The sequence below is a fragment of the Lucilia sericata genome, unplaced genomic scaffold (assembly GCF_015586225.1).
Source record: "Lucilia sericata isolate MDLA Ls3-8-SP2 unplaced genomic scaffold, ASM1558622v1 Contig001273F_arrow, whole genome shotgun sequence".
Lineage (NCBI taxonomy): Eukaryota > Metazoa > Arthropoda > Insecta > Diptera > Calliphoridae > Lucilia > Lucilia sericata.
The window spans coordinates 17,952-43,362 of NW_023995224.1; the positions used below are offsets into that span (position 1 = coordinate 17,952).

General features: G+C 30.6%; 1 protein-coding gene across 1 annotated transcript in view; it reads right to left on the reverse strand.

The window, feature by feature from the left end:
• Window positions 1-3,525: 3,525 nt before the first annotated feature.
• LOC119610773 (serum response factor homolog A) overlaps window positions 3,526-25,411 on the reverse strand; it is a 42,514-nt gene continuing 20,628 nt past the window's right edge. The window contains exons 2-4 of the mRNA XM_037966123.1: window positions 24,085-24,214; window positions 12,851-12,973; window positions 3,526-4,622 (exon numbers count right to left, since the gene is read on the reverse strand). Of these exons, the coding sequence (XP_037822051.1) occupies window positions 3,942-4,622; window positions 12,851-12,973; window positions 24,085-24,210 (930 nt within the window). The 5' untranslated portion in view covers window positions 24,211-24,214 and the 3' untranslated portion in view covers window positions 3,526-3,941. The remainder of the gene's footprint in view (window positions 4,623-12,850; window positions 12,974-24,084; window positions 24,215-25,411) is intronic.

Consider the following 25,411-nt stretch of genomic DNA (forward strand, 5'->3'; position numbering starts at 1 on the left):
CATATATGTAATATGTTTATAATTATAGTTTTTTTTTATATATATACTGAAGTATTTATGTGTATAATATAATTGTTAGTTGTTAGTACATTTTTTAGTTGAAGTACATAATTTTGAATTTTTTTTTTCATTTGTTATTTGTTTTTGGTATTTTTGTTCTCAGTTTAGATAAAATATTTACATATTATATATTTAGTTTAAAGATTTTTTTGTTAAATAAATAATTTTTTTAGACAAACAAATAAATTAATTTTTGTTTTAAATAACTTCACATAAAATATTTTAAGCTTGAAAATATAACTAAAAAAATAGTTTTAGTAATAGATATTTGCATTGACTTTAAAGTTTATGTTTTTCTACGTATTTTTGTGTATGAACAATTTCTTTTAACGTTTGTTTATCTTTAATAAGTTTTATTTATTTATAATAAATATTTTTAATACATTTTTTTTTCGTTATTTTAACAAACATTTATTTTTTTAATGTATATATAGTTTTATTTGATTTTTTTGGTTTAACTGCACATTTACAAACAACAGCTTTATAATATGGAACATTTTTTTTTTATCTTCTTTGATTTTTTTTTGTTTTTCATAAATTTACAATAAATAGTTTTTTAATTGTAAAACATAAATAAAATATATTGAAATTTATTTTAAAAATAAATTCATAAGTTTTGGTTTTTTTCTATATGTAATAAAATATATATACTTATATGAAAATAGTTTCGTTTTAAGTCATTATTATTTTGTACTGTAGAAGTTATATTTTGTTTGTAAAGAAAAAAAAGTTTTAAAAAGTATTTTGAACTCATAATATAATAAAAATTAGAAATATTTTAATTAAAAAATCGCATTATATAATTATTTGGAAGATATACTTTTCTTATACCATTAGGTTAACTCCTAAGAGTATGCTCTAATTTTATACTTTACTAGCAGAATTGGTACTCATTAAATTGAGAATAATAATCACGCTTAATGATCATTAAATCATTTTAAATATTTTTTTTTAATAATAATCATTTTTAAACGAAATACGAAATTTTGGAACTTCCTTTTATATAAAAGCTGTTATTGATCATTTTTAAACTAAACGATATAATGAGTCTTTCTTCCAAATTTTTGTCCAAATAAACGACTAAGTTGTTGTGCGATCTTTATAAAATAGATATATTATTAAATATAAATTGTAAAATTAAATTATATTATATAAACAATTAAATAAATCATCTTAATAATTAACAGCTGCCCATGAAGAGTCAAATTCTCTTTTTAGAAGGATAAATTTAGTTATGGGTTTTTGGGATAGAGCTCGCATTCAGTAAATTAATATTAATTTAAGATGTATGTGTGTGTTTTTAATCCGCCCGCGGAAAATTGTTCTGTATCTACTGATTTAATTATGGTAATTATAGACTTAATATAAAACAAGTAAGAAATTATAGTCGTGCGAGGCCGACCATATAATACCCTACACCAGTTATAAAAATAAAATGTGATTTAGTGTTCATAATAAAGCATTTAAGTTGAATTGTACATTGCCAGAGATATACTTAAGCCATTTATTGTTGAATAAAATTGTGTACACTTAAGTCATATTTCGAAGGAGGCTTTATAGGATCAAATGAGACCCTATCATCAAAAATTCATCAGAGAAATAAAGGCTAGTAAAGAACTTGGTTTTGCAGCTTTTTGTCAAGATACGAGTATAATGAACATTATTATGAACTTAAAAGTCCTATTCGGGGGGTTCAGTTGTATGGGGGCTAGGTCAAATGTTGGACCGATCTTACCCATTTTCAGTAGGATTCGTCTCTAGTACAATAGAAGATCATTTGTGAAATTTAATTGAATTATCTACAAAATTGCGACCTGTACTTTGATTACAAGGTTTACAAGCCCTTTTCGGGGGTTCAGTTATATAGGGGCTGGGTGAAATAATGGACCGATCATAACCATTTTCAATAGGCTTCGAAAAGAAGCTTCGAAAAGAATATATACCAAATTTCATTGATTTATCTTAAAAATGCGATAAATCAAGGTTTACTTGGACGGTCAGACGGACAAACAGACAGATAGACAGACAGACAGACAAACAGACAGACATAGATAAATCGGCTCAGAAAATGATTCTAAGCCGATTGGTATACTTTAAGGTGGGTATAGGACCAATATTATTGTGCGTTACAAGCAACAGCTTAAACCCTATATACCCTCCAGACTGGTGTAGGGTATAAAATGGCAATTTCGTTTAAAAGCTGAAAGGTAAATAATGTAATCGTTTTATGTTACGGAAAAAGTGCTACTAATCTCTGTGGAACAGTAAAAGAGGAAATATCTGTTCAATATATAGAATTAATAATAATAGCTGCATCTCCTATAACACTCAATACTCTTCTTTAAACTCGATCCAGCACTCCCCTTTTGAAACGAAATTAGGGAGGGAAACCATTCTCTCAACATAAGGGAATGACAATTCTAAGAGTATCACAATGGTCCACAAGACCTCCGAGAGAACTCGCTAACTAGAGAGCAACCCACGTAACCTAACCTCACCTAACCATGAAATCTGCATATGAGGACTTGTTCCCTTCGAGCTGCGACAAAACATTTTTAACTGTCCGTGTTTAGAAGAATATTTTACTCTTAGTATAGATGGCAAAATGACACAGTTAAGAAACTCCCCGGAAGATGGGAATTTGATGCAAAATTTTGTGTCATAATATTTGATTTCTCATTAACATCATGTGCTATTCTCTCCCTCTCTCACATGAAGGGATGGAATTGAGGTGCTGGAGATATACTACATATATGTTCTTTACGATGGACTACAATATCTTTCTATTCTTCGGAATATCAAATATTATAACACGAATGTGATGTTCATAGTTAATTTTTTCATGAATAATCAACTCAGAAAAAGATTTATATTTGGGATTGGATCAATTATGGACCCAATGCAATGGAATTGTATCTTATAGTAAGGCATGTCCAATACCGATATAATTCTGTGGAGTTTTGACAAAACCACTTATATGAAAAAAGTGACTGTTATAGGAGAGCGAAAATGCGTTCCAAATTTCTAAACAAGTTGATTTGACAGGTGCCATATCTCTGGATCTAAAAGGCATAGTCTTAGCAGAAGCTGACTAATGAATTAGAAAGTATCTTTATATAACACATTATTAATAAGACGTTATTAAAGTACTTCTATGTAATCAGAACGATATAGAGTAGTCATTGAAAAGTATGTTAATAGGTAAGTGGATCTGGACACTTTCCACTTCTTAAATCCGAGGATAAAAATACTTTTTTAACACAGAAACTCGTTTAAATGAAATTGTCTTTTTTAAAATAATTTATTAAGAAAAAAAACTTCGTTTATTTTAAAAATATTGTTTTCGAAAACATTTTAAGAATTTTGTTTTTAAATTTTGATTTAGTGTGTTTTTTTTTTAATATACATAATTAGTAAATATTTAATTAGTTACATTCACCATTGACTTCGTTTTTTTGTTTTAATGCAATTAATTATATTTTTGATTTTTTTTTTCTTTCTGTTTTAAAACATGTATTCCCTAGTTATAAATATTTATATGTTAGTTATTATAATATTTTCATAATGTTGTTGTTGTACAATTACTACTTAACACATTAAGCAATACAATACACTCAAAAAATTGTTTAATCGTTTATTCGTTATTAAGCCTTATAACATGGTTAGAATTAAGGTAATTTTACTTTTTTTTTTTTCTTTAATAATAATTGTCTTTAAGAGTTTAACAATAATGTCGAGTATTTATGTAAATTTATAGAAGGAATTTAACTTTTTTACTTTATCAATAAAATAAACATACCGTTTGGGGAGTAGGAGGGGGTGGAGTTAAAAAGCGTTGTTGTGGTTGTGTTGTGTTTGTGGGAAGTTTTGCTCAAATAAATTTACTTTCTCGTTAAATGATTTTGATTTTTATGCAAATGATACAAATAACGTTGTATCTGATAATCACCAGAATTATCATTTACTTCATTTTTAAAATCATTTGCATTTGGATTCGAAGATATTGGATTTGCATCATTAAGATCTAGGTTCAAATCATTCTTATGATGATGAAGTTGATGATTATTAATCAATGTTAAACGTTTTGTATTATCGTTACTGTTGCTATTGATTGATTTCTCAAATGTTGCCATTTCACGTGGCTCATTTGCTGGGGAGTTATGCCCATCATTTGATTGTTTTATATGTTTCAAGGAATGTTTGTCATTATTGCCCAATACCCCATTAAATAACATTATGTCCTGTTCACCATTCTCCTCACCAGTCCCTTCGTCAGCATCTGAGGATGATGAAGTAAGAGCATCGTTAATGTAATTGTTATCGAACGATGTTGCACTGGATTCGTATGGCAACCAAGGATGTCGTTGCTGCTGTTGTTGTAGATAATCAAAAATTAATGTTGTGGGTATTAATTCGTATTCATAGGGTGGCAAATGTTGCATTTGCTGTTGCCGCTGTTGTGTTTCATGTACATCATCGTAGAGTGCTGCAGTCAGTGGTGAAGCATATTTGTTAGCCATACGTTTGCCCACATTTTTCAATATGGCTCGATTCAATTCCACCTTTGGCGTGAAAAGAAATAAATTGAAAGAATGTATACAAAAAGAAATTAAGTGAAAAAAGTTTTTTTTGTACCAATAGGGAAATTAAAAAGTTTTAAATACTTTGTTTGCTACATATTTCAATTTGTTCTTTAAGAAAAACAATGTAGACAAACAAAAAAACCACCGTAAATAATGTGCTTGATTGAGCATAATTTCTTAGCTACAGTTCAGTTATTTGTTATATTTCCATTTCTAAAGAATACTTTGTATTCTTCAAACAAAAATTTTATTGAAAATTTCTTTGTTTGATACAATCAATAGTATCATTAGACATTAAAATTGCCTTTGAATAATAATACATACTTAAGAGTTTACATACCTAAGCGACTAAGTTATACATGTAACAGCATCTGATACCCTACACCAGCATACATGCTAAACTTTTAAATCACACAATATCTATAGACTTTATTTAGGCTTAAGTAAATCATGAGTTTATACGTGTTGCTATTTTGTGAACAAATAATTTTCCAATTTAATTATAAACAAAGTAATATATATTTACAATATAAATTTAACTTGACTTTTAGTATAAATACTTATGTACGAAACGTACATATGTTGTAAATTTTTTAAGCTGTAGTAAGCACAACATTATCATTAATCATATTTTATTTAATTTTTTAAATTACATTTCATTTTCTTGGCCTAAAAATGTATGCCAAAACCAATTTAAATTTATAATCTTTGAATGTTTCTTTCGCAAAATGTTAAACATTTCAAAACAGGCACGTAAATTTGATATTTATACGGTAGACTTAAATTTTAAAATCACTCTACTGTAAAAAATAATAAAAGTAAACTTTTCAAACGTTTGTCGTTTTAACACTTGTAATTTTTTTTTTTCATTTAATGATTAATGTATTCAATAAATTTGTTCATATCATTATTTTAATGAAATTTAGTTAAATAAATTATACCAAAACAAAAATTAACAAGAAAGAATATATGATACCCTACACCTTTTTTAAGAAGGTGGCCAATTACACAGGCCGACCATATTTGGAAAAAGTTTAAACCCTGAGAGCAAGTTATAGTTTTCTAAAGGATTGAGCAGCTCTAAATCTGACCTGAGATTTTCTCCATTACATTTGGGATTTGAGATATCGTGCCCTGAAGTTTGAAAAAACACAATTTTCCCTTTTCAAGAGCTTTAGATGAAGTTATCTCGAAGATGAAAGAATATATGTCAGATATAAATACTTTATTTTAAAATCGACAGAATAATGTCAAAAAATTGCGATTTTATACTATACATCACTTTAGTGGCCCTACACCCATCTTAAAGTATACCAATCGGCTCAGAATCGATTTAGCTATGTCCGCGTCTCCCCACGGGGGCATATTACCTTGATGAAAGATCCCATCTTGGTGTGAATGCAATCCCCGGGAAAAAAAGGTGCTACCAGTACCTCTAGTCTGCCGGGACTATAATGTATCCTCGGCCTTTCCTTGAAATGATTTGACATGGGGTCGAACCAGAGAAGCACATAATCTGGTACTACGGGTGGCCAGTAGTAGCTGTGGATTAAACCCAAATTCGTGGGGAGAGAATGATAGTTTAATGACTGATATATCCTATACCTAATGAGTTGCCGGTATGAGCATGAGAATTGTCAGGTTATCGTTCAGTGGTTGCCTGTCAATCCGTAGAGAGATCTTTATGATCAAGGGAATGGAACTGATGCAAAAATTGGCGAAAGATTGGGAAAGTCTCCATATACTGGAGATTAGTACTGATGTAGTTTGCCTTTTACGCTTCGGGAAAGTTCTCGACCATCTCAACAGGATATATTGATTTATACAACGCGACTAATTGTCGGGGCAATTATTTGGTTCAATAGACTTTGGAAATCCCTACATTCTTTGTCATATAGAGGGATACTGATCAATTATTCTGGGTATTTTGAACTACCCAATATGTCTCTAGGAGCTGTTGTCGAATCAACAGGGCCTCGTGATGTGGTTGTGCGACTAATGGTTGTAAATACCAATTGAGCGGATCGTAAGAGAATGAGGACGCTACGACGTTTTTCATGACTATGGACCTGTTGGTCCAGTTCGGTGTTTTTCCCGAGATTACGGATTCAGCAGTTGCGATGTTGGGGGTTTCGTTAACCCCTCTCTTTTAATTCGACTGCTGCTTCTCAGATTGTCGCGGTAGCAACGTGGTGATTAGATAGCTCGATTACTTCAGCAAAGTGCACGTCTACTGGGCCGGACATTCCATATACCAGAATTGTCACCTGCGTGTAAGATACACAATAGGGCGGTGGTGAGTCGTCATAGAATTTCACCCAGTGGCTGAAAAAGACCACCGTGAAATAAGGCCAACACGGCAGGTGTTCACTTAAAGCATTTCGACATTCATTGTCCGTCCGTCTGTATTGTAAATATATTAAATATTCTTGTATCACTAGATCTGCAAAACTTAGATTTATATAAGTCTTAATGATACTGGCGATTTTCGTAATGATCGGGCCTCATTTGACGCACATTAAAATAACTTAGCAGTGGCGTTGTAGCTAAGACCGTGTATTTTATAAGTGTATTTTTATGGGAATTGATATTTGAAAGGAAAAGTATATGGAAGGACAATTATATAGAAAATTGAGTCATCTAGCATGATTACAGGGTTTATATGGAAAGACCGACATGGCTTAATCAACCCCAAAAATAATAATGAGTCTTTGAGAAATGGTCAAACTAGCAGTAGCGTGGGTGTTTCAACTTCCATTCAAAGTTAAACATTACTATAACTTAGATACTAAAATACACTAGCCATGTTCCTTTGATGAACTTTCCCCATCAAAGTAAGATCTCTATTCTGCCGGAACTATAAACTGGTGATGTCAAATTGATCCTAGTTCTTTCCTTGGATTGACTAGACAACCTATCATGCGGACCAGTAGGCGTCAGGGCAGAGTTTCGGATTTTGTCTCGGCCCCGGTTATTGGTGTGGTGCCTTATGGATGCTCGTGGTGGCTGTGATTTAAACCCAAAATCGCCGGAAGATAATGTTGGTTAAAACTGTTGGATACACGGTAAAGTCTATAATTCTTGATAAGTTCGGTGCTATTGCCAAAACAACAGATATCTCACAGAGGAGTGACTGTGGGACTAAGCGTTGAAAATGAGTTTGTGTTCCTCATATACCTTTGTTTGCCTAGTTATTTCTTTGGATTTGATATTTAATATGCATCCTTCTATCAACCAAACCTAACTATGTTTCTGATATATATCATTTTTCATTTTAATAAGCGATATGTTTGTTCTACTTGTTGGAATCTTAAGCAGACCTGTAAAAACTTTTAACAAACTTAACTAGCACGACAAATCAATTTGTGTTTGCAACAATATTTGTCTACACGCACGAGTTTTTATACATTCTGTTAAACATCCTATATATAATCAGCTTTTGTGTGCAGTTTGTGGTGACATAAAAAAGCAGTAAATTTGTGTTCACAACCCATAATAGCCTAAGTCAAAAATTATCACATTTAATAATCAGATTCAACAAAAACTTTCACCTTAAAATCGTAAAATATTTGATGTCACAATCTATAAGTTTGCGGTGCAAACTAGAGGATATAGATTATAGTAATTGTCTACAAATACATAATCCTAGTTGATATGGTTTGTCATTGAAAATGTTCTGGAATAGAGGTGCAACTTTATCTTAAACTTCTCAAAATCATTTTAAATTTATTTAAAGCTGCGAGACATATTTTACCAATTTAGCCTATTTGTGTGAACATTTTATTCTCAATTTTCAAACCACTTTAACCATCACACAATTAACCACCATCCTAATGAGTAAAGATGTATGTATATGTATGTATGTGGAAAAACATTATGCGGTTGAATTGTGGAAAATACTGTAAAAAGTTGTTAGTGTCACTTGCTTTATGCAAACAACCCAATTGATGTAGTAAATATTAAAAAAAAAATCTTGCAAAAGAATTCTTTTAAATGTGTTTACCAAAGGAAGACATCCACTGCTACTGTTGACTGAGCATTTTTCAGTAAAGGAGTGTTGTTTGAAGAAAAGAAAACACCAGCACGCTTTAGGTATGAAGGAAAATTTTTGTTGAAAAACAAACAAGAAATAAGTGATGAAAATATGTTTACAAAATATCTGTAAACAGGAATGGATTCATTTTTTTAATATTTACTTCTACCAATACACAAATACACATACATTAACGTTTGTTACAAAATGCTTTGAGTTTTCCTACTCATACATACATAGGCAGAATGAAAAGTACACATATTGTCTTTGATAAGTTTGTACAATGTACATATTACCAGTAGTTATGGGTAACTGTCTTGAACGATATAGTATTTATAACCTACACCAGAGATCAATATATCTTTGTTGGAATTTTGGACTAGAAAGTAGTAATTTCAAAAGGATTAAAATGTTGCATCAACGCTACAAAAGAAAATAGAGTTTGCGCTATATCATCTAACCTTCACCGAAAGCAACTTATTCATCTGTAACGATAATTGGCCGAAAAAAACGCACAAAATGAAAGCATTGTATCATGACAACGTTCGCGTACCTTTTGCAAAACCTTTTGGAAACTTCCTTATAATCCAGACCTTGTCCCGTTCGACAAATATTTGTAAACGATGAGGAGTTTATTTGGCATGGAATCCATATTTTGCCAACAATGGCCAATATTTGGAATGATGCATATCATACAAATGTTTAGAATTTAAAGTTGAAGTGCTTTACCTGAACACCTGAAGTGTTGGCCTTATTTCAGAGTGATACTTTTACAAACGCGGGGTGAGCAGATTAGACGACTCTTATATGGGGGTTTCGTTCTTCCGATCCATGTACAAGTACTTTGCTCAAGAACACGAGCTATCTGATCTTTGATCATTAGTGCACCATTGCTTAACTTCCGAGATGCAAATAAACACAGATAAGATAGCTTCTGTTGAGTTGGCAACAGTACCTAGAAACGTTATTGGTTGTAGCGACAGTGATCGTTGAAGGGGAGCTCAAGCAGACTTGCATGTCTGCCTATCACCCAGTATCCTGTTATTACTGCTATCAGCCTCGATATGCCCCGCCTACTTACGTTTATAAGGTATCTTGCGCATTTCTTATTGAAGGAGGGCCACAATAACTTGGCCCTTTTACATGTGTCTAGGTTATTCCACCTATTTTCAGCCTTTTGAAGAAAGAAACTGAGAATACTGCTCTATAATAAAACCTAACGGAGTTGTTACTGAAACAGCGTTGGAAATATTAAGAGCAGATCCCGTTCTGGCAAGTTTATCTGCCTGTTCATTAGTGCAGGGACCCAAGCAAGGGTAATGTCACACAGGCGACCCAGCCTTGACAGATCCTTCTTGCATTGTCTAACTAATAGTTAAATGGTAGTATAAGAGTTTATTGAGAGAAGTGCCGCTTGACTATCGACAAAGATTCTTATGTTGCCGCGAATATTGAGGTCATTTAGTACCCTACAGGCTGACATTATCGCAAACATTTCAGCCTGAAAGTCACAACAGTTGTTGGGAAGACGATGAGATATACTTACCCCAGTTTCTTCACAGAAGACACCAGAACACCGCAGTTCATTTTAGAACCATATGTAAAGATTCTGGTGGTATATTTCCTCGTAGGTTACCTCTACACCTCTCGCTTCTGGAAGGAACTCTGACTTTGAAAACTCTATCAAAGTCCGTGTATGGGTTGGTTCAAGATTGGAGGTGATAGGCTTAAAATTAATATGTTCTTGATCTCCAATTTCTGAATGTGTTAAGCCTCGCTGCGCTGCATGCAGATATGGCCATTATATGCATATCTATTGGTAGGGAAATTCTTCTTACTCACGAAGAACAATCTGGCCATTATATGCATATCTATTAGTAGGGAAATTCTTCTTACTCACGAAGAACAAACTGTCACAAATCTAGTATGAACAGAGTAAACCCTAGGTATACCAGGACAAGGAGGAGCAATTCAATGGCATCACTTGTATAAGATACTTCACATCCATCACCATTCATTCCACCAAACTTCTCATTCAGCCGACACACTTATTGGGAAAAAGTGGTCTCCCGTAGGTTAGTGGTTAGTGTTCTAGTCTGATAGGCCGGAGGTGGTGGGTTCGATTCCCACCTGGGGCACTGGTTAAGGAGCGCACAACAGGCCCGATAGAGGCCTAGGTGTATTTCTTCAGATTTGATGTATATACATCCTCCTTTCAAACTAACTAACTATTGGGGAAAATATCCGACACACTCACTCTAGGTATACGGATGGGTAAGGCCCTAACATATATCACATATTATATACACTTAACACCAACTCATTTCCAATGCTTAGCCTCACAGTCACTACTCTCTCTAGACTTCGAAAAGAGCACGTGCATCAGTCCTTTAACCAACATTCTCTACCCGCGAATTTGGATTTAAATCACAGCCACCACATGCACTCTGAAGGGATCTCTCCAATAACTGGGACAAGACAAAGTCTTAAACTCTGTTCTGCGGGCCACGGGTTCCCGTTGTACCAGATTATATGTTTCTCTGTTTTGACCTCATGTCAAATTATTCCAAGGAAAGATCGAAGATACATTTGATCATCACTAATTTATAGTCCCGGCAAACTAGAGGCATTGTCAGCATCTTTTTTTCCGTCATTGCAATAACACCAAGATAGGGGAAGTTTGAACAAGGTAACATGTCACCGGGCGGGTTTTAAAATCTAAAGATAAACATTTTTAAAAATCACGCATTTTTGAGGTAAAATACCTTTCGAACATTTGCAGCCATGCCTAAACGAATCATATATAAATGGATACCTTGACTATTTGAGCAACTGCTGGGTAAAATGGAAAAACACACACATGAATATGTTCTTACATTTGTATATGTTTATATTTCTCACACAAATTGTCATTTGTAGAGTGTGTTTACACGATTGAGTAATCGAGCACAAAAATTTAAATTGTATATAAATTTTTTATATGTGTATTAGTTGCTATAACCCTACAGTACGAAATGAGCTTTACCCCTAAGTGGATAATTATCATACTTAACTTCAAATCTATAACAAATTGCTGCTTAATAATAACCAACTTTGAATGTCCCACGATTTCTTGGAGACATTAAAGTGATGACTAAATTCCTGTCAGATTACTTAGGGACACTAAAATGACGATTGTAATACTCTATATAAAACAAAGAGTTTATATTTGACAAATTATTTGGGAAAACATACTGCCTAAAAGGGATACGTGGACTTCTTGAAAAACTACTGGGCAGTTTTTACTCTATGTGTTAGAAAATACTATTAAAGGTGTATTAAATATATTTAGTTAAAGGCGTTTTAACATATTAAGTTATACAGACTTGTGGTAATAAGATTTTAGCTGATTGTCTGTCTCCTGTATAAATTGTAATATATTTATGTATTTTTCCTAAAAATTTTGTTTCTACATAAGGTAAAATTAAAAAAAAAAATAAAAATGTTAAGAAGAGGGTTTGTTAAATAATACCTTTAAAAATACGCATTGGTTTCCTTAAACTTCTTGAGGTTAAGAATTTCTCATATTTTTTTTAAGGAAAGTAATTTTAAATTTAACAAAATCTAAATGACATTTGGTGGGTATTTAAATTAAGTCAAAACTTTAAGAAAGGCTTTAATTATAAAGTGAGAGAGATAAATATTGTTTCGATTTCTCCTGGATAATAACTCCCTGTAGTAATAGTAATCATTTCAAAACTTCATAATTTTCTTTAATTTTCCTTTAGAACTACATGTAGTGTAAATATTATGTTTTTTTCAAAAATTTTTCTACCCAAAGAAATTTTCAAAAAGTTTAAGGCATTTTCTGTTCAAATAATATTATTATTTTGCACAAAAAAATCCTGCAAATAACTACATAAATTTTAACTTACTTCAACTACATACTGTGTTTAGCATGTTTTTTTTTTTTTGTTTATAATAAATATTGTTGTAAAAAGTTATTCTTTTGATGCGATTTCTTAGTATTTTGCATTTATACTCATTATTTGAATAATTTACATTTTTTTTTTCGCTTTTTACCACAAAATAACCAACATTATACATTTTATTGCAAACATAAGAATAAAATGTATATTGTTTTTTCTTATTATTAGTATTTGGGCAAAAAAAATATTTCTTTTGTGTAACTTACCTGTCTCGAATTCTCTTTCATTTGCCTACGAGCTATTTCCAGTAACAAACGTTGCCTCAAAACATCCAGTGGATTTACAATTGACAACGATGGTTTGTTACGTTTCGAACGGAAGTAGTCATTCTGCAAAGAAAGAAAGAAAGTAAGAGGAATATGAATAAAAAACTGTGAAATTTTCTTAAAATTAAGTTTTAGAGAAAAAATATTAAATTACAAAACGGTTGAGTATTAGATTTTTACGGTGAATGGACGTTTGGCAAGTGTTAAATAAGTTTATTATATTTTTTTCATAAATTAATTTATAAATATTAAAGATTTTATTAAAGTAATAAGAAAATATTACAATACACTTTTTAATTAAGCATTACAGCATTCATTGTGAAAGTGGTTTGTGATCCTTGTAATGTTTAAGAATCGGTTACGTCGTTACGGAATCATATCAGTCCTCATCCCAGAAACTAGATGCAGGAGAGCAGAGGTAGCTTCCAACACGGTTTTCGACTGTTCTCTACCAAAAGGGCTGGATGTCAACGCAACAAATACAAAAACATGGTCACTATGTGAAAATACCACATAGATGATAAAACCAACAAAATACACCATTATTGGACTCTATGTATTAGAACTATAGGTTAAAAATTTCTATTGTTTCTATATAGCACTTCTATAGTTCCCCCGGGGCATGTTACCTTGATGAACTTTCCCATATTGATGTTATTGCAATATCGGAACTATGGTGGTGTCAAATGAATAATCGTCCTTTCTTTGAAATGATTTCACCTGGGGGTACCACTGGAACCGATAGCCCAAAGGGCAGAGTTTCGGACTTTGCCTTGACCCGGTTACTGGAGAGGTCTTTTCGGAAAGCACGTAGTAGTTCAAGTTTAAAGCCAAATTCGCGGTTAAAGGACTAATGAACGGCAAGTCCATAATTCGGCATAAGTTCGGTGCTGTGGACGAGACAACAGATACCCCGCAGAGGAGTGACTGTAAGACTAAACGTTGGAAATGAGTGTATATAATGTTTGACATATATTTTCCTCAATGAGCATGTCAGATGAATTAGAAGTGTGCTGAGTTGAATGGTAAAGGATGTAAGGTATCTTATACAAGTGACACCATTGAATTTTCCTTCCGTGTCAGGGTACTTTCAAGGTTTACACTGCCCATACCACATTTACCGCAGTGTGTTCTATGTGAGTAAGAACAAAGTCTTTGGCTTATTTGATGGATTTGCATTTCGGTCTACCGATTACGCCTCTAGACGCTGTTGCCAAATGTACAGAGTCCATCCCATCTGCGTGATTATAAACTGAAGTGATGTTTTGCTTCTCGGAAGTTACGCAACTAGGCAGCAACGGTCAGAGATTACAGTACGCTTCTAGGTGCTGCTGCCGAATCAACAGAGCCCATTCCATCTGCGTGATTATAAACTAAAGTGATATGAGAAACTCCAATATGACCACTTGGAATAATAGAACGCTGGATAGGACCACTAAAATCCTATAGAGTGATCCCAACAATAGCGAAATGAAAAGCCTTCTCAGTATGAATAAGTCTAAAACTAAGTATGATGATATTCCCCTAAGAGTGTACACACAGGTTTACGAGCACAAGTAAAGAAAATTTGACGAAAATTTCAAACTAATGTAGAGCATGCGGAGAGGGCGCATGTTCCAGATATTAGGAACACAAGTTGGAAAATTCTAAGGAACTACGTCTAGGACACTGAATTTCTATACATTAGACAAATTCCACAAATAGTTTCCATATAAAGTAAGGCACAACGGGACCTATATCGACCATTTACTCTTTCTAAAACATCTCTTATGTATTATAACGCGCCTACATCATCTTTGAACAATACTGCATAGGGTCTAGGGTGACCAACTCGATTTTTACTAAATAATTAAAAAATATTACATTTTGATGGACATTTGTGCATAAAAATTTTTATTTCATAACAAAATATTTACAAGACATAACTTTTAATTACTAATTTTAAATGAATCTTAAAAAATAATAATAAATATTTATATATATTTTTTTTTTAATTTCCTGTCAACCTTGCAACAAATTGACAAGATATTTAATTTCACTTTATTTTCATTTTGTAAGCAACAATTTCTTGTTTTTAATAATTTAATTTTCTTATAAAATTGTTTGACATGCTAGTAGTTGATAAAATTAAAAGTTTATAAAATTTTCCATTTAACTAAGGGTTTATGCAAAGTTAAACATTCAAACACATACACACAATACGTATCTACATTATGTATGTAGTAAATTTCTATTGAAAATGTTGCTAATATTGTTGCAAGTACTACTGTCATTGCTGCTACTACTACCACTACTACTAGGTGTTACTGTTGATGTTACTGTTAATGTCACAACAAAATACATAATTTTTTATAAGCTTCATATTGAAAACTTTGACACCTGTGTCATTTGCTTTTTTATTTACTTTTATATACTTCGGTACTTATAGTCAGTCATTCATTTGTATTTTCTTTCTTTTGATTTTATTTTTCTTTTTTTTGTTTCTTAGATATTAGTTTTTTGTTGTTGTTTTTGCTATTGTTGTTTATTGTCAGTTTAGCTGCATGAAATAAGTATAAATTGTATTTATTTATTTATTCAGACTTTATAATAACACTTGTCTTTTAACTTCATTAGAGAAAGAAAAACTTTTTTCAAGTTTATTTGTATTGTTTAATTTTATGGAAAAGTATGAAGAAAATTATGATTATACCCTACATCACTGATATTTCCAGCACCTGTATGTAATGGAACTACTTTTTAAGATATACAGATATACTTTTACGATGTCCGTCAGTCCATATGTCCACTAAACTTTTTAGCCATAGTACAAGTCTGTATTTTGAAAATACACAGAAGGAGGATGAACCCTATTAATTTAGTTAAAATCAGTCTATGCCCCGCTAGCCTTTTTAAGATTGTTGGACGATTAATCAGTAAACTGAGTCTTTTTTGACTCTTTTTGATGGCCTAAAAGTGATTAATATGATTGTATATACATTTATTTTGTAATTATATATCTCTCAGTAGGAATATCAAAAATGTTTTCTGTATTATTGCATTTGCTAGTAACAGGCATAAAAATGACTCAGAAAAGACTCAAAAATGATTAAAATATAATTCGAAAAAGACTCTAAAATGACCAGTAGTTCGACTCAAAAAAGATTCAAAAGAAGAGTCGCGGCATTTTCTCCTGACGAAAGTAACATTTATGATCAGAAAATAAACGCATATATGATATTTTTAATCGTGTAGAAGTATCATAAATGACTCGAATATGATAAAAATTCCAAGAAATGCTAGATGGATTTTTTCAGATAGCTTCGATATAAACATTATCACACTCACAATATGTATACAATTCTAGGATTAAATAAGTACGAGTTTGGTTTTAAATCGAGTACATTTTGGGATTAAATCAATTAAATCAATTAAAATTAAGTTCAGACTTATTGAAATAACCTCGTAATAAAATCGAACTTAAACCAAGTTCGACTAGACTATAGTCTAGTCTATAGACTAGTCTATAGTCTAGTATATAGTCTAGTCTATAGTCTAATCTACAGTCTAGTCTATAGTCTAGTCTAGAACTTAAACCAAGTTCGACTAGACTATAGTCTAGTCTATAGACTAGTCTATAGTCTAGTCTAGTCTAGTCTAGTCTATAGTCTAGTCTAGTCTAGTCTAGTCTAGTCTAGTCTAGTCTATAGTCTAGTCTAGTCTAGTCTATAGTCTAGTCTAGTAGTCTAGTCTAGTCTATAGTCTAGTCTATAGTCTAGTCTAGTCTAGTCTATAGTCTAGTCTATAGTCTAGTCTATAGTCTAGTCTATAGTCTAGTCTATAGTCTAGTCTATAGTCTAGTCTATAGTCTAGTCTATAGTCTAGTCTATAGTCTAGTCTATAGTCTAGTCTATAGTCTAGTCTATAGTCTAGTCTATAGTCTAGTCTATAGTCTAGTCTATAGTCTAGTCTATAGTCTAGTCTATAGTCTAGTCTATAGTCTAGTCTATAGTCTAGTCTATAGTCTAGTCTATAGTCTAGTCTATAGTCTAGTCTATAGTCTAGTCTATAGTCTAGTCTATAGTCTAGTCTATAGTCTAGTCTATAGTCTAGTCTATAGTCTAGTCTATAGTCTAGTCTATAGTCTAGTCTATAGTCTAGTCTATAGTCTAGTCTATAGTCTAGTCTATAGTCTAGTCTATAGTCTAGTCTATAGTCTAGTCTATAGTCTAGTCTATAGTCTAGTCTATAGTCTAGTCTATAGTCTAGTCTATAGTCTAGTCTATAGTCTAGTCTAGTCTATAGTCTAGTCTATAGTCTAGTCTATAGTCTAGTCTATAGTCTAGTCTATAGTCTAGTCTATAGTCTAGTCTATAGTCTAGTCTATAGTCTAGTCTATAGTCTAGTCTATAGTCTAGTCTATAGTCTAGTCTATAGTCTAGTCTATAGTCTAGTCTATAGTCTAGTCTATAGTCTAGTCTATAGTCTAGTCTATAGTCTAGTCTATAGTCTAGTCTATAGTCTAGTCTATAGTATAGTCTATAGTCTAGTCTATAGTCTAGTCTATAGTCTAGTCTATAGTCTAGTCTATAGTCTAGTCTATAGTCTAGTCTATAGTCTAGTCTATAGTAGTCTATAGTCTAGTCTATAGTCTAGTCTATAGTCTAGTCTATAGTCTAGTCTACAGTCTAGTCTATAGTCTAGTCTATAGTCTAGTCTACAGTCTAGTCTATAGTCTAGTCTATAGTCTAGTCTATAGTCTAGTCTATAGTCTAGTCTATAGTCTAGTCTATAGTCTAGTCTATAGTCTAGTCTATAGTCTAGTCTATAGTCTAGTCTATAGTCTAGTCTATAGTCTAGTCTATAGTCTAGTCTATAGTATATTCTATAGTCTAGTCTATAGTCTAGTCTATAGTCTAGTCTATAGTCTATTCTATAGTCTAGTCTATAGTCTAGTCTATAGTTATTTAAGACTCTTTAAACTGAGATCCCTTGTATGAAGGCTAGTTTATATAGTAAACCGATATTGCTCACCTTATTAATAGAAAATATTTGTAAAAAATGTCAGCCCTCTTAACTCCACCCGTCTGACTGTATGCTTTAAACACACGGACCGACAGATAGACTGAAATTTCAAATATCATATTATTTGTTCTCAAAAATTGTTTAGCTAACTTTGGATTTCTCAACTTCTTAGACTACTTCCTCTTAATTAGATAACAAAAAAACTCATTTATTTCATGTAAATATTTTCATACATTTCCACTTAATAATAAAATGTCAATATTTTTATGAAAAAGTTTTTCTTTAATTTGTTTGAATTAGATTTTGTTTTGTTTTGGAAATAATTTAATATTAAAAGTAATATGTTTGTTTATTCTTTATTAAAAAATTACATCACGATAACTAGCAATTAATAGATCAATCGAAAAAATTATTAGTTAGAAATTACAAGGACATTTTAGTAAATGTCAAAAAGTTTTCTTGGTATATAAAATAGTGAGATGTGAGCTCCATTTGATAACTTTCGATACCTTTAGAGGGCAAAAATAGGAGTACATGAAAAGAATAGTGTCATTCTGTTCCATTTGGCAACATATTCATTTCATTCGAAATCTTGTTTTCAGAAATATGTTCTAAAATAAGGCGATATCATACGTGACAAAAAACGCAACTGTACATGAAAATATGATATTATTGTTTCATTAGTCCTTGAATGTCAAATAATGTTAAAAATTGCAACCTGTACAAAGTTTATATGGAAACACGGACGGTCAGATGGACGGACATCGTTGACACAGAAAGTGATTCTGAGTCAATCGGTATACTTTAAGGTGGGTACAGTACTAATATTTTTGTGCGTTATAAACATCAGAACAAATGCATGATATCCTTCCCACTATAGTGCTGTAGGATATAATGAATAGGAAAGTATATTCGGTCATATCCGAATGCTCATGTATAAGCAATAAAGTGGGCCAAATATTGACCAACCCTCATAAAATTTGGGGTGGTGTTTATGTTTATATTAACTTAATTTTGATAATCATAATACTACTAAAAATTACAACCTGTACTTTGATAATAACGTTTATATGGACAGTCGGACGGTAAGATGGACGGACATCGTTGACTCAGAAAGTGATTCTGAGTCAATCGGTATACTTTAAGAAGGGTATTGTAATAATATTTTAGTGCACAAATTCATAATATATGTACTTACCACTATAGTGCCGTAGGATATAAAGAATATGAAAGTGCGTTCGGACATGACCGACCTATATACATACATACATGTTTAAGCATTTTTTTGATGGACCTCTAAAGATTTGGGGCCTCAGTGTCACAACCGTTCGGAATTTCTATTTACTCTCTAAGGCAAAGTTGTAGCTCTTGTCACAATGAACAAAAATTTTAAACATATAAAATCAAAAAACTTCATCTTAATCTTCATATTTTCATTTCAAGTGGAAAGTTTTACATTTTGAAATTGCACTGCTTTTATTAACGACACCTGTACGTATACGTGTTAATGATTTGTTAATATTGCAAATATTAAGTATACTCCAAGCACACAATTTTTGTAAAATAAAAGTAAATATATGTAAGTAGCAATGTAAATATTAGGGAAATTTTGCGTCAAGTGGCCCAACTCAAAAAATCGATTTGGATGAAATTTGTTAGTTTTTTATTTTTTTTTTAAATTTTTTTCCAAAAAACTTCAAACTCCAATAGACGTTTGTCTGTGAAATAGACGACCATAACCTAATTTAAAATAATTTTAGTAGTTTACAAGTACATACATATATGGTTCTATTCAGTAAGTAAATATTATGATCCAATTGCTAAACTTAAAGAGGAGTGTGGGTATAAAAACCCCTCTTAGAGCATTGCCTTAAGAATTTTGTTTAAATACGTTTTAAAAATCAATCTAACACTAAATCAATGTCACTAATTAAATCAATTGTCTGTGGATTTTACTTTAATCTTTAAGCATTCAAATGTAAAATATTCACTTTAAATTAAAATTAGAATTAACATTAAAATTCCAAAGAAAAGAAACGAATATAAAAAAAACACATTAAAGTAAAAGCAATATCAAATAACGTAAATTTAAAATATAAATAAATTCCAAGTATATAGTTTAATTAGTTTCCAATAAATGTTTTTATATAACAAACAATTTTGAGTAATAATTACATTAATAAATAACTTTTAATAATAAATAAATATTAAATTTATGCAAATTACTTTCAACATTTTAAATTGCAAATAAATATAATAATTTGTTAGCCCATAAAGTTATGTGTGAGAGTTTTTTTAATTAATTTTAAACGTATGCTGATTTGTTTAATAAATGATATTATGAAATAAATTGTTTTAAATGACAAATAATATCCAGTTAGTATTAATCGGATTAAATTAAAATAATTTAAATTTTAATGATTAATTAATATTTAAATCTTTTGCAAACTTTAAAATGAGAAAATTTGTTAGTTAACTAAGTAGGCTAGATAAAAAAGAATGATTTGTTAATAATTTAAATTTAATTATAATGAATTTTGTTTAAATGAATTTTAATTATTACTGCCTACAAAGTAATAATGATGAATAGATGATGAACCAACAAATATTATTAAATCATTAATAAAGCTGAATACTTGTTTAGGCTTTATGGCAATTAAGTTACGAAATAAGTATGAAGTTCTAGTATGTAGGTTATATACGACCTGTTTTGTGCTTTAGTGGAGATGTTTGGAAGCTTTTATAGGAGCTAATATGCAGAAAAGTAATAATTGGTCCATTCAACGTATATTTGTGAATAGTTATTATATTAATTATATAAGTACTTATTTATAAGCAATTTACCAATTTACCCAAAGTAATTCACTACATGGTCAATTACAATTACTTGTAATGTGTAATTGAGAAATAACCAATTACAATTACTTGTAATCATAATTGAAGTTTTGCCAATTACAAATTAATTACAAATAATTGCAATGGGCTAAACTTCAATTGCAAGTACAAGTAACTGTAATTGGTAAATCTTCAATTACAATTACTTCAAACGTAATTGATGCCTAGTAAATACTTGCCTCCATGTTAAAACAATGAGTAAGTAATGAATTTAGTTAGTTAGTTAGTTAGTTAGTTAGTTAGTTAGTTAGTTATTAGTTAGTTAGTTAGTTAGTTAGTTAGTTAGTTAGTTAGTTAGTTAGTTAGTTAGTTAGTTAGTTAGTTAGTTAGTTAGTTAGTTAGTTAGTTAGTTAGTTAGTTAGTTAGTTAGTTAGTTAGTTAGTTAGTTAGTTAGTTAGTTAGTTAGTTAGTTAGTTAGTTAGTTAGTTAGTTAGTTAGTTAGTTAGTTAGTTAGTTAGTTAGTTAGTTAGTTAGTTAGTTAGTTAGTTAGTTAGTTAGTTAGTTAGTTAGTTAGTTAGTTAGTTAGTTAGTTAGTTAGTTAGTTAGTTAGTTAGTTAGTTAGTTAGTTAGTTAGTTAGTTAGTTAGTTAGTTAGTTAGTTAGTTAGTTAGTTAGTTAGTTAGTTAGTTAGTTAGTTAGTTAGTTAGTTAGTTAGTTAGTTAGTTAGTTAGTTAGTTAGTTAGTTAGTTAGTTAGTTAGTTAGTTAGTTAGTTAGTTAGTTAGTTAGTTAGTTAGTTAGTTAGTTAGTTAGTTAGTTAGTTAGTTAGTTAGTTAGTTAGTTAGTTAGTTAGTTAGTTAGTTAGTTAGTTAGTTAGTTAGTTAGTTAGTTAGTTAGTTAGTTAGTTAGTTAGTTAGTTAGTTAGTTAGTTAGTTAGTTAGTTAGTTAGTTAGTTAGTTAGTTAGTTAGTTAGTTAGTTAGTTAGTTAGTAGTTAGTTAGTTAGTTAGTAGTTAGTTAGTTAGTTAGTTAGTTAGTTAGTTAGTTAGTTAGTTAGTTAGTAGTTAGTTAGTTAGTTAGTTAGTTAGTTAGTTAGTTAGTTAGTTAGTTAGTTAGTTAGTTAGTTAGTTAGTTAGTTAGTTAGTTAGTTAGTTAGTTAGTTAGTTAGTTAGTTAGTTAGTAGTTAGTTAGTTAGTTAGTTAGTTAGTTAGTTAGTTAGTTAGTTAGTTAGTTAGTTAGTTAGTTAGTTAGTAGTTAGTTAGTTAGTTAGTTAGTAGTAGTTAGTTAGTTAGTTAGTTAGTTAGTTAGTTAGTTAGTTAGTTACGTCTTCTTCCGGACTGTTGTGCGCTCATTTACCATTGTCCCAGATGGGTATCGAACTCACCAATGGAGGCCACATAAGTTATGAAAAATGGTTTCATTAGCTTTTTAACTCATTACTTTTCAACGTATGTTTTTGTTGGGGTTATTTACTTCGATGCAGCCTAACATTTCACATTAGCCTTAAATACATAAATGTTATTTATGACTAAAATACTTTAAGTACTGACTTAAGGTTTGTAGAAAATTAAGCTCCTATTGACATATTTCTTTTTCCCGAAAAATGTCAATATATTTAGGATTAATCGTTATCCTTAAGTATACAAGTCATAATTCAAGGCTAAAAGGTTTCCAATATATTTAGCAAATTTTCTAAAAACATCTTGTATTACAAACATAAAAATAAATCCAGTAGCCAAAATTTAACAGTTTGTAATATATTTCTTGCAATGTGTAGAATAAATTTGCTGAATAAAAGGTTAAATGTTTGAGGAAAAGTACAAAATTTGTGAATTTGTATAGCTTAAGAATTTAAAATACAGTTTATTTTGCCGGACAAAATATGTGTTTATAATTCTAACTAATGTTACGATTAAGGCACAAAATTGTTAAGTGTCTACGAGTAAAGTTAAGCTTTACATATGTTAGTACTTTGGTGAACTCATTGCTATTACTGTTGCAAAACAACAGTTACCATAATAACATAAATTTAATATTGCCAAACATAATTTGTTTCACAACATTTGCATCACAACATTGTACCTTTGCGAATGTTGCTTTAGTGACAACTTCACATATTTTAAAGATTTCACCTTTGCATTTAAACTCGGTTAAAGATAAGAGATGCATTATACTAAAATTTACTGCAACACATTAGAAATACTATAAAATGTTATGTCTTTGAAACTAAACCCCAATAAACAATAAACAAGTTCTTTGTTTTTAATACATTTCTATTAGAGTTAAAATATGTATAATCGATTTTTATACTCTACAGTACTAAAGGACTATTATGACTTTGTGTTGCTATTTGCATTCTACTCAATAATATCGCCTTACTTCGATTTAGCGATGTCCTTCAAGAACAATATTGAAGAAAAATAGGATTGGTCCACATTGGCACATATAAACCAACTTCTTTAAAGGGGCCTTTGTATGGAGACTAGGGTTAAAAGAGGCCCGATCATTACAAAATTCATCAGGATCTTTAAGGCTAGTATAAAACATAGTTGTGCTGCTTTTTGTCTAGATAAGAGTATATTAAACATAATTATGAGCTCAAAAGCCCTACACGTGAAGTTCAGTTGTATGGGGGCTAGGTGAAATAATGGACCGATGTTAAACATTTTCACTAGGCTTTGTTTCTGATACAATAGAAGATCATATACCAAATTTAATTTAATTATCTTCAAAATTGCGATCAGTACTTCGATTACAAGGCTATCATTTACGGATGGACGGACGGATGGACAGACGGACGGAAATAGCTAAATCGACACAACAAACTGTAACTAAACTAATGAAAAGGATGTCATTTTGTCTATGGCTATGTACTTAATGAAGTATTAAAAACTTTTTGTCACTTAAAACTTTTTTCAATACAAATTTATAATAAACTCAATTGAAACTAGCCCCCAACAGAAAATTCCATATTTCTTCATAAACCAACAGTTCACAAAAGCACGTAAAGTTAATATTCATGATTTAAAAACCGTAAAATAATAAATAACTATACATAGTACATACATATTGTTGATAAACAAATAGTCCATCAAATGATTCATTTTATAATATTTATTTAATTCTTTGCGATTCAAAACGATAAATACCTATGAATGGAAAAATATTTTTTTTTGACAAACAAAACTCAATTCCCCATAAAAACCGCAATTTTATTCATATGAATTTTTCCCCCTTTTTCACTTTACTCTACATTTTATTTTTATTATTTACACATTTATTAACATGTATGAAGGATATTTTTTTGACAAATATGGCAAACAAGTAACATGCAACATACCTGTAACAATTGCGAATCCATGTCATCCAATGGATAACCAGCGTAACTTCCTCTCTGTGCGGTATAAACGAGTTTTGTAGCACACAATAGTGTTAAGACTGGACACAGCCACGTTGCGGCTTTCATGGTGCTAAAAAAAGGATAAAATAAGAGTAAAAGAGAAAATATATAAAAATTAACGTAAATAAACATTGAATGTATTTTTAATATTTATACAAATATAACAAAGACTGCATATAATAATGTGTATGTATGTGTATTTGTGTTTTTCTTTTCTGTGTAAACAAAAAATATTTATTTCAGTTCTATTTAAATAAACTCTACTGTTCATGTTTCCAACTGCTACTGTTTGCCACATGAATGACAGTCAACTCAAAAAAGAGTTCGTTCGTGTATGTTTTATTTTAATTGTTGCATTTACTTTGCTGTCACAACATGTTTGCGTAGCCACAAGTGATGCGGAAATGATATAAATGCTATTGCTGTGTTCATGCAAAAAAAAAATGTCAAATATGCAATGATGATGAATTTTGAAGGAAATACTATTTTTGCATACTTTAACTATTGATATTATATGATAAAATATGTATACATGTGTGTACTTTCATCGCGTATATGATTTTTGAATTTGAAAATATATTTAATACATTTTTAAATCGATATTTTATTAGATATTTTCTTCAATAAAAGAGGTGCTACTCCCCACTATAGCTAGTTAAAATAAACAAATCGATATAAAAGTTACTCTTTCCAAAATTTCCTGCCAAACAAATCTATCTGTAACAAATGATAGATTTTTATGTAAATTATTTAAATTCTACTTACAAACAACTCACACACATTCTAAATCTTCTACTTTAAAATCTAAGCACAAAAGATGCTTGTTTATCATAAAAAAATATTATTAAAAATCTATTACACAAAAAAACAATTGTATATATTTTAATAAATTCTTTTTTATCTATTACCGCTCAACAGCTGCGACCTTCATTCATAAACATATACATAAGTATGTTCACGTTCGAATACCTATTCCCCGTCTATAAAACGGTTTATTTGTATTTTTTTCTTCTTTTAGTCCAATTTCTTTTTTCTGTCCAATATTTCTATATAATGCAGTGATAATGTTGTAAGTATTCATGGCAACCAACAAGCATTACAAGTATTTACCAACGTATTAACAGGATTTTTCAAGTGTCAACCACAAGACTACTAATACAGTTGAACATTGTACAATAAAATTGTACATAAAATCACAAAAGAACATGTGTGTGTTATGCCATGTATGTTAGTATGTATGTAGTATGTTCGTACACTTATTTTATGC